This window comes from Pseudorca crassidens, chromosome 8 (genome assembly GCF_039906515.1).
Source record: "Pseudorca crassidens isolate mPseCra1 chromosome 8, mPseCra1.hap1, whole genome shotgun sequence".
Taxonomy (NCBI): domain Eukaryota; kingdom Metazoa; phylum Chordata; class Mammalia; order Artiodactyla; family Delphinidae; genus Pseudorca; species Pseudorca crassidens.
The window spans coordinates 89,415,937-89,427,776 of NC_090303.1; the positions used below are offsets into that span (position 1 = coordinate 89,415,937).

General features: G+C 54.0%; 2 protein-coding genes across 15 annotated transcripts in view; one reads left to right on the forward strand and one right to left on the reverse strand.

Moving 5' to 3' along the window:
- CYREN (cell cycle regulator of NHEJ) overlaps window positions 1-8,204 on the reverse strand; it is a 104,394-nt gene extending 96,190 nt beyond the window's left edge. For 5 of the 14 annotated variants that reach the window (XM_067747080.1, XM_067747091.1, XM_067747088.1 and 2 more), the window contains exons 1-2: window positions 7,577-8,204; window positions 5,158-5,233 (exon numbers count right to left, since the gene is read on the reverse strand). In XM_067747080.1, coding sequence (XP_067603181.1) covers window positions 5,158-5,233; window positions 7,577-7,953 — 453 coding nt within the window. In that variant the 5' untranslated portion in view covers window positions 7,954-8,204. Of the gene's footprint in view, window positions 1-1,820; window positions 4,285-5,157; window positions 5,234-6,188; window positions 6,450-7,369 lie in introns of those variants that run through there. The other 9 variants (XM_067747090.1, XM_067747081.1, XM_067747093.1 and 6 more) reach the window with 8 other exon arrangements.
- Window positions 1,858-3,375, forward strand: TMEM140 (transmembrane protein 140). Its single transcript, XM_067747095.1, has one exon. The coding sequence runs from the start codon at window positions 1,858-1,860 to the stop codon at window positions 2,443-2,445; it is 588 nt and encodes a 195-aa protein (XP_067603196.1). The 3' UTR covers window positions 2,446-3,375.
- Window positions 8,205-11,840: the final 3,636 nt, after the last annotated feature.

The following is an 11,840-nucleotide window of genomic DNA, read 5'->3' on the forward strand; positions in this document are numbered from 1 at the left end:
CTGAATTCTATGTGCATAAAGGGGTGAGAGGAAGTAAATCAGGGACTACCACCTTCTCCACACGCCTGCTCATGGGCTTCCTAGCTCCAATTTATTTTGTCTCACTCTCTGTTGAAAACCTCGAGAGAGAAGAGGAAGTCAGAAACAAAGGCCCTGGGTGCCTGGGGAGCTGCTGATTGACATGGCTCAGGCAGTCTCCTCTGAGAAGCCCCAGGAATCTTTTTGCATTAAGCTTAATATATATATATTTTTTTAGCCCAAGTGTAACAGGCTTGAAATAGGAGAAGTAAGAGGGAGCATTTACACAAAGGCACCCCAACTCCCAACCTGGACCATGGAGGCAAGTCAAATCTCATTTCCCACTGCACCATGGTGTAAATCCGGATTCCAGTCCTGGAAATCCATCCTACACCCCGAAATACCTAAATGCATTAAAAATGGAGATACAGGCTTTTACAAACATTTGTTAATATGTAAAACCGTGCAAACTATGTTCCTGTTGGGAATTTTTCCCATCCCGTGGGCTGCACCGGTTAAAACTTACCGTACCAATCTAATACCGTGGACTAAACACACTCTTCTTATACCTGGTAAATCTTTCTGTCTCTGCCAAAGGAGTCACTGATAAATCTTTATTCTCATCAGCCACCTACTGCAGACTGAACATCTGTGTCCCCCCAAAGTTCGTATGTTGAAACCTAACCCCCAACGAGACAGTATTTGTAAGTGGGGCCTTTGGGAGGTGATTAGAATGGGATCGGTGCCCTTAAAAAAGAGGCCCCAGAGAGTTCCTGGTCCCTTCCACCATGTGAGGACACAGCAAAAAGCTGAGCCCTTACCACACTCCGAATCGGCCGGTGCCTTGATTTTGGACTTGCCGCCTGAACTGAGGAAGAAATCTCTGTTGCTGACGAGCCACCCAGTCCGCGGTAATTTGCTGTAGCAGTCTGCATGGCCTGACGCTGCCCTCCCCCTCAGTCTGTTCCACATCCTGCCCCCTCTCACCACGCTTTGTTTTTCCACGCGCAGGACAAGTGTGGGAGTGGTCAGGCAGACCCTCCAGCCAGCTCTGGGAAAGGTGAGGGGCTGCACCTCTCAAGGGGTCCCTCCAGAAATTGATCTCCAGGGCCACCACTGGCCACCACTCCCTGCACTGCCCACACCACGGGCAGCCCTGGCCGGGTGCACTGCAGGATACCACTCTGTGTTCTGGCCCTGTGCTCCTAGGCACTTCAGGATGGAAATGGCTGTTTTGTTCCATATTGGCAAATTTACAAATATGAAGGCATAGTATGCAGATTACTGTTTGAGAGGCCAATTTGGAGAAGTCCTTCTGATTAAAAACTTAGTGAAAACATTTTTCCAAAAAGATGACGAAGGTACATCCTATATATATCGATACTATATACTATGGAGGGACTAGAGAAGGCAAGTTTCCTGTAGATCAATTTGGCAAAATGCAGTAAAATCACTAAAAAATATTGCTACCCTTGACCCAGTGATTGCAGTTTTAGATATTAATCCTAAGGAAAAATCAGATTCAGCAAAGTCTCAGGCCAAAGGTCATTCAGTTATGATATTTCCCGCCCTCAAAGCTGCCAGGAGGGCCCTTCCTCCTGATCTCAACCCAGAGAGGCAGCTGAGGACTTAGCCCGTGGAGCCTGCCTGGAGGTTACCCCAGATGTCTTGGTTTTAGTTTGGCTGTCTTAAAGGGAGTTTGCCACAGGTTTTTATGGAATTCCAGAAGGGAGAGCAGGAGCTTGAGAAGAAACTGGGAGGGAGACAGGGAGAAATGGACACTCACGGCGTGACTTCCTGCAGGTACCCAGGAAGGCGCCCTGCGAAGCGCAGGAGAAGATGCCCGTCCTAAGGTCAAGGCGGAGTAACCAACTGCTGTTCCTGGGAATCATGACACTCACAGTCACAGTGATCTTCCTGCTGTTCTTTGCTCTCCTCTGGAAGGCCAGCAACCTTATCGACTTGCCCAACCTCAGAATTGGCTTCTACAACTTCTGTCTTTGGAACGAGGGCACTGGAGCCCTACAGTGTCACCAGTTCCCTGAGCTGGAGGCCCTGGGGGTGCCTCGAGTTGGCCTGGCCCTGGCCAGGCTTGGCGTGTACGGGGCCCTGGTCCTCACCCTCTTCGTGCCCCTGCCTCTCCTCCTGGCCTGGTGCAACAGTAACGAGGGAGAGTGGCAGCTGGCCGTGGGCTTCCTGGCCACGTCCTCCATGCTGCTGGCCAGCGGCCTGGGCCTCTTCCTCACCTACACATGGAAGTGGCTCCGGCTCTCCCTCCTGGGGCCTGGGTTTCTAGCTCTGGGTGTTGCCCAGGGCTTACTCATCCTCTTGCTTATGGCCACAGTCGTGTTCCCTCAGAGGGCAAAGGACAAGAACTTGAGAGCTGCTAGCTCTCAAGGCTTACGTGATTGCAAGAGTTCTGTTTGAACTATGCTCAGAGAAGGTGCCAGAGGATTCACGGGCTGCTGTGTCTTCTCGGCCATCCTGCTTCATAGCTAATGCTGATCTCAAGACTAGCAGACGGGACCCACCACGGAGGGAGTAGGGCACCCGACATCAAGGACAGGCAGCAAGGGCGGCCAGGGCTCCCTCGGCCACTTAGTGTAGGGTTGTGCGTCCTTTGGGACTTTTAAGGTTCCCAAGGTCACCCTAAAACCACACAGCTCATTGTCACAAGAATTCCTGCTTTAACTAACTGATCTGAGCAAGCCATTCTTACTTTATCCTCAGAACAATGGGGAGATAAGGCTTCCTGTCATGGGGCCAGATTTCCAGTACAAGTTGCCAAACGCCAGACTGGAACCCAGTGAGGGTTTATGAAGAAACACCTCAGGGTCCCTGGGGGCCCTGCCTGGCAGGCTCCCCATCTCCATCCAAGGCGGGTAGAACGCGATGAGCCCCTCACCTCTGACAACGCTCCCAAAGGCCCAGGAATAACCTGAGGGATTCACCGAAGACAGAACACATGGGCACAAAGAGCAGCCTTGGTGGCTTTGACGGTTCCCCTGAAAAGGCTCCCGGCTCCCTGAAGGCTCCCTGAAGGCTCCCTGAAGCCCGACAGAGCAGGGAGTCAGCGGGCAGATCCCTCCCAGCACGTGACCTGGGAGTTCAGGAGCCGAAGACACCGGGTCCCTGGTCAGGAGAGGAAGGTGAACAGGACTGAACGGTTCCACATCCACGTGAATGCTGCATCCCCTCACCTCTCACCCCGGGCCCAGAAAGGATACAAGCACAACTCACGCACTGGGGAACTTTGTGTATTTTTCAGCACCTATATATTGAAATCCTGTACAGCACGTGATTGCCTCATCCTATGCCTGTCAAAAGCCACACTGAATACAGAAGCAGAAACACGGACTCTAGTGTGATGTCTTGTCCTTGGTGTCTCCTTTGGGTTCCTGTCCCACTCTTGCTTTCCGACTGTCCAGGGACCAAGGCCGAGGCCACCAAGTGGAAGAAAGGTGGCAGCTCGGGGGGAGGAGGCCTGATTGGTCAGGAGGCTTCCCAATCTGTACGCTGAGCCTCAGGTTCCTGGACGGAGCCCAGCACTGTGGCAGGATGTCTGGTTCAGGGCTGGATGAGCAGGGGCTCACAGACTGATCGAATGCCTCGTGATGAAGGCTATTTTTAAAATAGGCTTCCTCCTTAGGGAGGCCAAACAGTAGGAATTCCAGTGTACTTAGCAGCCATACTTGTTTTTCTTTAAACATTATTAAGTTGACTCTTTGGTTCCAGTAAATTGACCACCACAACCTCATCTCCCTGGAACCAGGTAACTGAACACAACAGACTGTGGGGATCCCAGACCCTCTGAGCAAGGAGAGAGCACAGTGCAGGGAGGATCTCTAACGGGAGCTCATTCTGATTCCTCACTTCCCAAGGTGAATCTGTGCAGCCCAGAGAGGCGCAAAGCTGGGAGCAGAAGCCATGACAGTCTGAGGGCAGCGCCCAGGCCAAGAGGGAAACCCCGCTTCCTTCAGCCACTCTGGGCAGAAAGTCCTGGAAGTTTGTCCCTTAGCTGAAAAATATCTCTCTGACGTATTTTAGCGCGTCCTGGTCCTCCTCGAGTTCTCTGCCGCAGGCCGAGTCAGAACCCGCAGGCCCCGGAGGAGGGCCGTCTTCCCCACAGTCCTCGTCCTCGCTGTCCTCACTTCTGCTCCCGCGGGGACTCGGGGACGGCGGCGCTGAGCTGGCTGGGGACTGCTCTGGCTTATCAGCGCCTGCCAGAGGCAGCTGTTCCAACGGCTTTTCCTGTTTTCGGCCCTGCTGAGTAGAAGCAATGGCAGGCAAAACAGACGGGGGTTTACTTCCCTAACGTGCTGGTTTATCTGTCGGTGACGCAGAACATGCCCAGAAGCAACTGTGAAGCCAGCACCGGACGAGTCAGGCCCTGCCCCCAAATCACAGATGGCCCCTCCCTCCCTTCACCCGACCCCTCCCCTCCCCGCCACCCCTTCTCAGATAGTGCAGAAGTAGAGACCAGCTTGGGAGAGCAGCGGCAGGGGCCTGAGGAATAGCGCCACAGGAAAGAAAACTAGAATAAATGTACGTGGAAAGGCGGGGTGACAGAATGCAAGAAGCACAGGAGACGAACCCCGAGTGCGGGTCTTAGCCTCTCCCTTACTGGCACCAAATCACTTATTGTAACTAATAATAATATCTATCAGCAGGTTATTGCAAGGAATAAATGCCATAGGAATATATAAAAGTCCCTGAGCAACTATCAAGTACTATCAAGTACTACCAACTATCAAGTACAACTCTAAAGTGGGACAGTTATCATTCGCTTCCGGAAGCCAAGACACTCAGCGGCGTGGTGCTCCGTACGGCGCTCAGAAGTCACCTCGCCTGACTGAGACCCTCCAGAGAACATGAGCAGTTAACGACTTCTGTCCCGTCCACACGCCACCAGCACAAAGTCACCCAAACAGAGAGGGCTGCCCTCCCTCGCACAGCTGCGCCCTCCCAGGTCTCCAGCCCCAAGCGGGTGCCCACCAACCAGGGAGCGGGCTGCGGATGAGTGGGCTCCTGGCCACCCCAGCAGGCAGGGCTCCTGTTTTATTAGCATGAACCAGGCCCTGGTCTAGTTTCTGCCCACCAAGAGTTTCTGGTCATAAGAAAAGACACAGCTGACTTTACCTCAATCAGGATCCCCAGAGCAACGTCTACGATTTCAGCTTCATTCATGCAGTACACAGTCCTCATGGCAGGAAGTCTGAAAGAAAAGCACAAAGCTAGAGATGGCACGGAATCACCAGGAGGAGAGAATGAGAGCAAGAGCTGCATCTCAGGGCCTGCCCACCCTGAGAGCAGCAGCTTCCGCAGGGCACCAACGTGGCTTCTGCATCCTTGTAACCAGTGACTGGCACAGGGGGTTCTCGGGGCAACAGTGTGGGGCTTCCCAGCCTCCACCAGCTCCCCTGAGGATCTGGAAACAGGGCACGATGGCCGGCTTCTGAGAGTCAAACTCACACACACGGTGGATGCGAGCAGATCGAACAAGCCAAGACACAACCCACCCCCCTCCCACCGCAGTGCATGAACACAGTAAAGGAGGGCGGCACAGACCAGAAATCGCGGCTGGCCAATGAAGAAAACTTAGAAAGGGAAGGGCAGAGAGGGACAGTGAGCGCCTGGGACCACGAGGGGAGAGGGCAGGGACATCCCCTCCGTGGCAGCCCAGAAACCCCCGCCATTACCACCATTCAACTAACCCACCCCACGGCCTCTGATCTCAGGCCGGCACAGTAACCTGCAGCTTGTCCACCTGTCCCTGAAGATCTACCCGCAAGGAGTCGGGACCACCTCATCACTCATCTTGCCCAGTGGATGGTCACAATTTCTGTGGCAAGAGAAGAGACTGGCAATTTGGACAACTGGCGTCTGAGAGCTTGGCTGGTGTGTGTGACCCGAGAGGGGGAGCCGCTATCCAGGAGCTGACAAGTGAGGGTCTGGCGGTGGAGATTCACCAAGAGAGGCAGAAGCCGGTGCCAGTCTGGGAGGGCACAGCTCACTTCCTGTGCACCCCCCGAGAGCTGATGAGAGGTCTGTGGACTGAAACACCCCACCTCACCATTCTGCCAACACGGGAAGAGTGGGCCCCGGCAACTGTGATGTCCCAAATCCCTCCCCCTGTCCTAATTCCCCAGGAGGACCAGAAGCTGCCCCACCTTGCTGCAGCCACTGGCACCGTGGCTGTTCTCCTCTTGGGGGTCTTCACCTGCACCGTCCTCTTTTCAGCCACCTGGGCTGTCATCCATGCGGGAAGCACCCTTTTTTTATTCTCAGATTTTAAGTCTTCCATCTCCCTAGTCTCTCATGAAGAGGAACCAGGGCCCAAGCTTAATGACTTCAGGACAGCAAATCCCACTCTCTCATCACACCAGGAATTATAGGTCTGTTTGTCCTGAATGGGAGTCCAGCTTTAATTCCTACAAAGAAGAACAAAGACCAGTGAATTCTAATCAGCGAGAATACTCCCAGGCATCAGCCGAAATTACTGGTCAGGGCAGGGCCCAGGAGACGCAGATGTGCTGTTCACAGGGCATGAAGGGGCAGGCGAGGGGCTCAGGGAGAAGCAGCCCTCCACGCAGGGCCCAGGGACCCCACCGGCAGCCAGGCCCAACGCCTCCAGGAGCCTCTGCACTGAGCCATTCCACACGGGAGGAGTGGCATGAACACCCTCCCAGGAGGAAAGAGGGAGGGAGGTGCCCCTGCTCCTCTCCACCGCAGAGGCTCACGGTCCCCAGGGTGTCCAGACTACCCTACCCTTAAGACACCTCTCCAAGATCTCTCCCCTGTTTCTCCCAACCACAGACTTCTCATTCCCTCTTCTGGGAGCGGTTATAAGAAATTCCAAGGCCATTTTGATTCACAATGAGGTTTCACCGGCCAACACCCACTCCCTTACACCAAAGATACTTCTGACCCGTCAGATTTCAGCCAGCAGTAGGGTCAGGAATCCAGAAGCTGGGGCGCCGGGCTGGGGGGAGTGTCTCACCTTACCGGGCCTCTCCCCACCCGCACTGGATTCCTTCCACCTCAGCCCCTCCTCCTAAAGCTCAGCCCCGACCCTGTGTCTCAAAGGGTGCAGGGCTCCACCCTCCACTTAGCAGTTAACCCTGAAGGCAGCTGCGGGCGCCTTCTGCCTAAATTCAAGCGGTGCTAATACTCATTCCCACATCTAACGAGCACCGCTAACCGCCCGGCACAAACAGCGCGGCGGTCGGTGCATACACTGATTTGACCGTGAGGTAGATATGCTGAAGCGTATTTAACAGATAAGGAACTGAGACTGAGCAGTATGCACAAAGTCACAAAAAAGTTTGAAATGGCCGGCCGGGACACGCACCCGGGTCCTCCAGACTCCGCCGGCTGGGGGTGGATGAGGGCCTGGGACGCCCCGGCGCGGCCCCGCGGGCGCGTGCCCAGCCCAGAGCTCCCGATTCTCAGCCGCCGCAGCCCTCGGGGACCCCGCGCCGTCCTGGCGCGACCAGACCGGTGCCGACCTGTAGGAGGAGGGCGAGGTGGGACGCGCGGCAACCACGCGGAGCCTCACCGGCAACAGCACCGCCCGCGTCCCCGGCGCTCCTCCAGCAAGCCTTCCTGCCTCCGGGCCCGCGCCCCCTTCTTGGCTTCCGGGGCGGGTCCGGGAGTCTGACTCTGGGCGGTAGTAGGGAACTCGGAGCCCGGCCGGCCGGGCTCCGACCCCGCGCGCACCGTGACCCGACCCCGCGCGCACCGTGACCCTTCCCCCGGCTCGGCCGCATCCCCGCACTTCCGGCTTCCGGCCGCCCGCGGGCGCGGAGGCCCTGGCGCGGCCCCTGTCGGCAGATCGCGTTGTCTGCGCCCTCGGCTGTAGAGCCCTGACTCCCCAGCTGATGGGAGACGCCGGCCCCGCTGTCCCGGGTCCTGACAGTCTCTCCTTGACCACATCCAGGTCGGGCTCCTCTCTGAACTCTTCTCAGCTAGGCCCTGCCTTTTGGACTTCCGTGTGCATCTCCAAATTGTCCATTTTTAGCAAGAATACTGCTAAGTTGATCTAACCAAAGTCCACCCATCCCCCGCATCTGATCATCACCCGCCACCATCTTCCAGGTGGTGTCTAATCACCCGGCCGCCCTCAGGAAGAATCCTGTTAGGTCAATTTAGCCAGAATCCCCTCTTACTCCTATGTTTCCTGTTAATAATCATCCATCCACCGACCCCCCCCACCCTGCCACTTTTCTTTGTATTGGGAGTTGAGCACAACTTCGCCCCCACTGCAAAACCCTACTGAGTAGCCCCCTTGAATAAAGTTTGCCTTACTTGTCTTTAACAAGTGTCATAAATAATTTTCAACAATATTTTTTCTTTAACAGTCCCCAAACGTGGCTCCATTTGAGGCTTGCTGGATAGACTCTGTTAAAGTGTCAATTCCCAGCCCTCGCCCCCCACCAGAAATTAGGGGGAGGGGATCTGCATTTTTGAAAGCTCTGCTGGGGAAGGGCAGAGGCGCAGTGCTCCCTGCTGGAGGCGTGCACTCCCAGGCAAGGGGGGTGCAAGGTGAGCCCCCCACCCCCCGGCTGCAGGAAGGGAAATTAAAGATTCTGTTTACATTTCAAATTGGCCAGAGGTGTTCTGTGAACAGGGCTGCTCCACAAGGCTGCCCAGATGTCCTCACTGCTTTGCTTTCAGCCTGATGCTGAGCACTGCAGTTTACACGTGGAGTTAGCATCTAGTTTAACTTAGAATCACACAGGTTGAAGTAGCTTAAAAGACAGACAAAAAAAAACCCAGGTGGCACACATCACTAAAAACACAAGGACAAGTGCAGATGGTGAAACTTCTACCACATTTTGAGGCAAAAGGATGATCAGAACCAACCATCTACCCCCCAAAATGCAAAATTATCAAGACAGCCATTTGAAATGTGACTTACAACAAATCAGCTAATAATAGAATAATTACTCTCCATATGCTACAGGTGCAGGATAGGGGAGTGTGATCCAGAGTTTGGAGAATCCAGAGCCAGGAGTTCTCACTTCCAACTGTGTGTGCCTTTGGTTTCTGCAAAGCATTTTCACCCCATACTAATCTTCAATCCTAGGGAAGTAGGCTGGTCCAGCAAAGTTTAAATCAATCAAGGCTTAAGGAGTAAATCAGTGATTTCAAGTCACAAAACCAACCTGCTGTGCATTGGGGTAATTTAGCTGCGGGCTGAACCTGGGCTCTGCCTCCAGCCTCTTCAGGAGGCCAACCCTTCCAGGCAGGACTTGCTTCTCCTCTGATTCCCTAAAGGTTCCAAAATCACTGACCTCTAGGGTCCTCCGCTCCCACGGTCTGTGAGCCAGGACAAATCCAAGTCTGATGGGTGGAGATGCATCATTTTGTTTTAATAAAGGAACAGAGAACACTTGCCATCATGAGAACCACTCCCTCCACCTTTTTCTCAAAAACCTTCTCCCATAGCCAACCGAAAAATGGGGTCTGAGGAGCAGGAAACCCATCTGCATAAAAAACATAAAAAACTGTGTGAAAGGCCAAATAGGGATGAGAAACCCCAGCTGTGGGATTTGAATGGGTGGGAATCAGCTCCTGAAGCATTTTGAATGCTGAGTTCAGGGAGTCTGAGGTCTTGGAGCAGAAGCAGGCAAGCGCACACAGGTCCCAAGGACGAGGGGAACGCACCTCACTGTTCTCGTGCAGCCCAGCCCAGAGCCAGGCTACACCTGCGCAGGCTTGGGGGCCTGAGGCTGGACTGGCTTGATGGTTTTCATCTAGTTGCCCTTGCCCAAGCTAGTGGAGGAGTCTTGCTGGCATTCTCGGGTAGATGTCAAGCAGGTATTGTGAAGATGTGAATTTTTTTTTTTTTTGGCTGTGTTGGCTCTTCATTGCTGCACGTGGGCTTTCTCTAGTTGTGGCGAGCCGGGGCTACTCTTCATTGTGGTGCGCGGGCTTCTCATTGTGGTGGCTTCTCCTGTCGCGGAGCACGGGCTGTAGGTGCGCGGGCTTCAGTAGTTGTGGCTCGCAGGCTCTAGAGCGCAGGCTCAGTAGTTGTGGCGCACGGGCTTAGTTGCTCCGCAGCATGTGCGATTTTCCTAGAGGTCAAGACAAGGGCTCGAACCGGTGTCCCTGGCATTGGCAGGCAGATTCTTAACCACTGAGCCACCAGGGGAGTCCCTGAATTTAAGTTTTTGTTTTTGTTTTTTTTGCAGTACGCGGGCCTCTCACTGTTGTGGCCTCTCCCGTTGTGGAGCACAGGCTCCGGACGCGCAGGCTCAGCGGCCATGGCTCACGGGCCCAGCCGCTCCGCGGCATGTGGGATCTTCCCGGACCAGGGCACGAACCTGCGTCCCCTGCATCGGCAGGCAGACTCTCAACCACTGCGCCACCAGGGAAGCCCTGAATTTAAGTTTTGACATGCGTTATTGGAGGATGAGAGCTCATCTTGGAGGGGTGAGGAAGTGGGACAGGGAGGAACACCAGGATGAATGCATGCTGACAAGCACTCAGGATGGGGTGGAGGTCAGAGAGAGATAGGCCAGGAGGGGACAGGGTGGCCCGCTGCACAAATCGTACTTGCTAATTTCAAAAGGTCAGAGGTTAATGGTGTTTTGGTTTTGTGTTTTTAGGCAGCTTCAAAGTGATGTGGAAGCCCCACCTCAATCCCTCCTGGTGGAGCCTCAGTCACATCAGCTGTGAGCCAAGCTCAAAACAAGAGGGAGACAGGTATCCAACCCAGAGCATAAAGGAAATGAGAGAAGAGACAGCTCTTCAAGTGTTTTCTACAAACCTTAAAGACATTTCAGCAAACTGTGGAGACCGTATTGAGAGGAGAGAATGGGCAGTAAGACAGAAACTTCGAGATGGAGAGAGGAAAAGCTAAACAATGAATTCTCTCACTCAAATGAAACACATGACCACTTTTTAAATGTCCTACAGAATCACTGGGAGAGATCAATAAGGTTGCTCATTCAATGCAGAAGATGGGAAAAATTATAAATGGAAAAGTCTTGAGTTTGTTCATCTGAAGGAGGATTACCAGGTGGAAATGGGTAACAATGTGTAAGTGACTACTTATCACTAAGTCTCTGGTGTTATCTCATAATTGAGCCACATAAACACCTCCCTGCTTTCCTCCCAACTCCCAGCAGATCGGAGCCAAAGCTTTAGTACCAATCTCTTCATGATTTTCCAAAAGTAGGTAACTGGGAGCACTCCCACAGCAGACCTGCACCCCGGATCTGGGCTGGAGCCTCTGCAACAACTATTCTGAGCAGCTTGGTGACAAACTGCCCCTGTCAAGTGTCAGAGCCCGAGGTCCAGGCCTGAAATCCCACCGCCTCAGGTGGAAATGCAAGTGGGAGAACGGAGTCATTTTCTTGTTCCTCTCCACCCCATGAGGGCATCTGCCTCTTCAAGGTCCCACCCCAGCCAGGGAGCAAAGGGCCGGGCTGTGGACACACGCGGATGGTGTGAACCCTAGGTTCCAGGCCGGCACCTGGCCGACTTGCTCCTGTCCTCTGGCCACTCACCAGCAGAGGGCGCTGGAGGCCGGCTTTGTTCAAACTTAGGGAAGTGAAGTTGAAAGAATGGGAGGAACCACAATCACCCAGATGGAGAGGGGCAGATGCCTCAGACCTTGCACTTGTCCTAACAAAAGCTGCCAACTCTCAAGGTAAAAAAGACACCATGGCCTCCTTGACATGAGCCCAAAGAAACGGGAATGGCACAAACCTTGGTTAGCCAACGGAGCAGTAGAGAGAGGACGTCCTACATCCGTGGCAAAGCAACAAGCAAACCTCCAATAAAGGTCAGCCCCATGGCTGGTGAGGTAAGAG

Coding starts and splice junctions, on each gene's coding strand:
- TMEM140 (XM_067747095.1), top strand. CDS start 1,858: ATGCCCGTCCTAAGGTCAAGGCGGAGTAACCAACTGCTGTTCCTGGGA.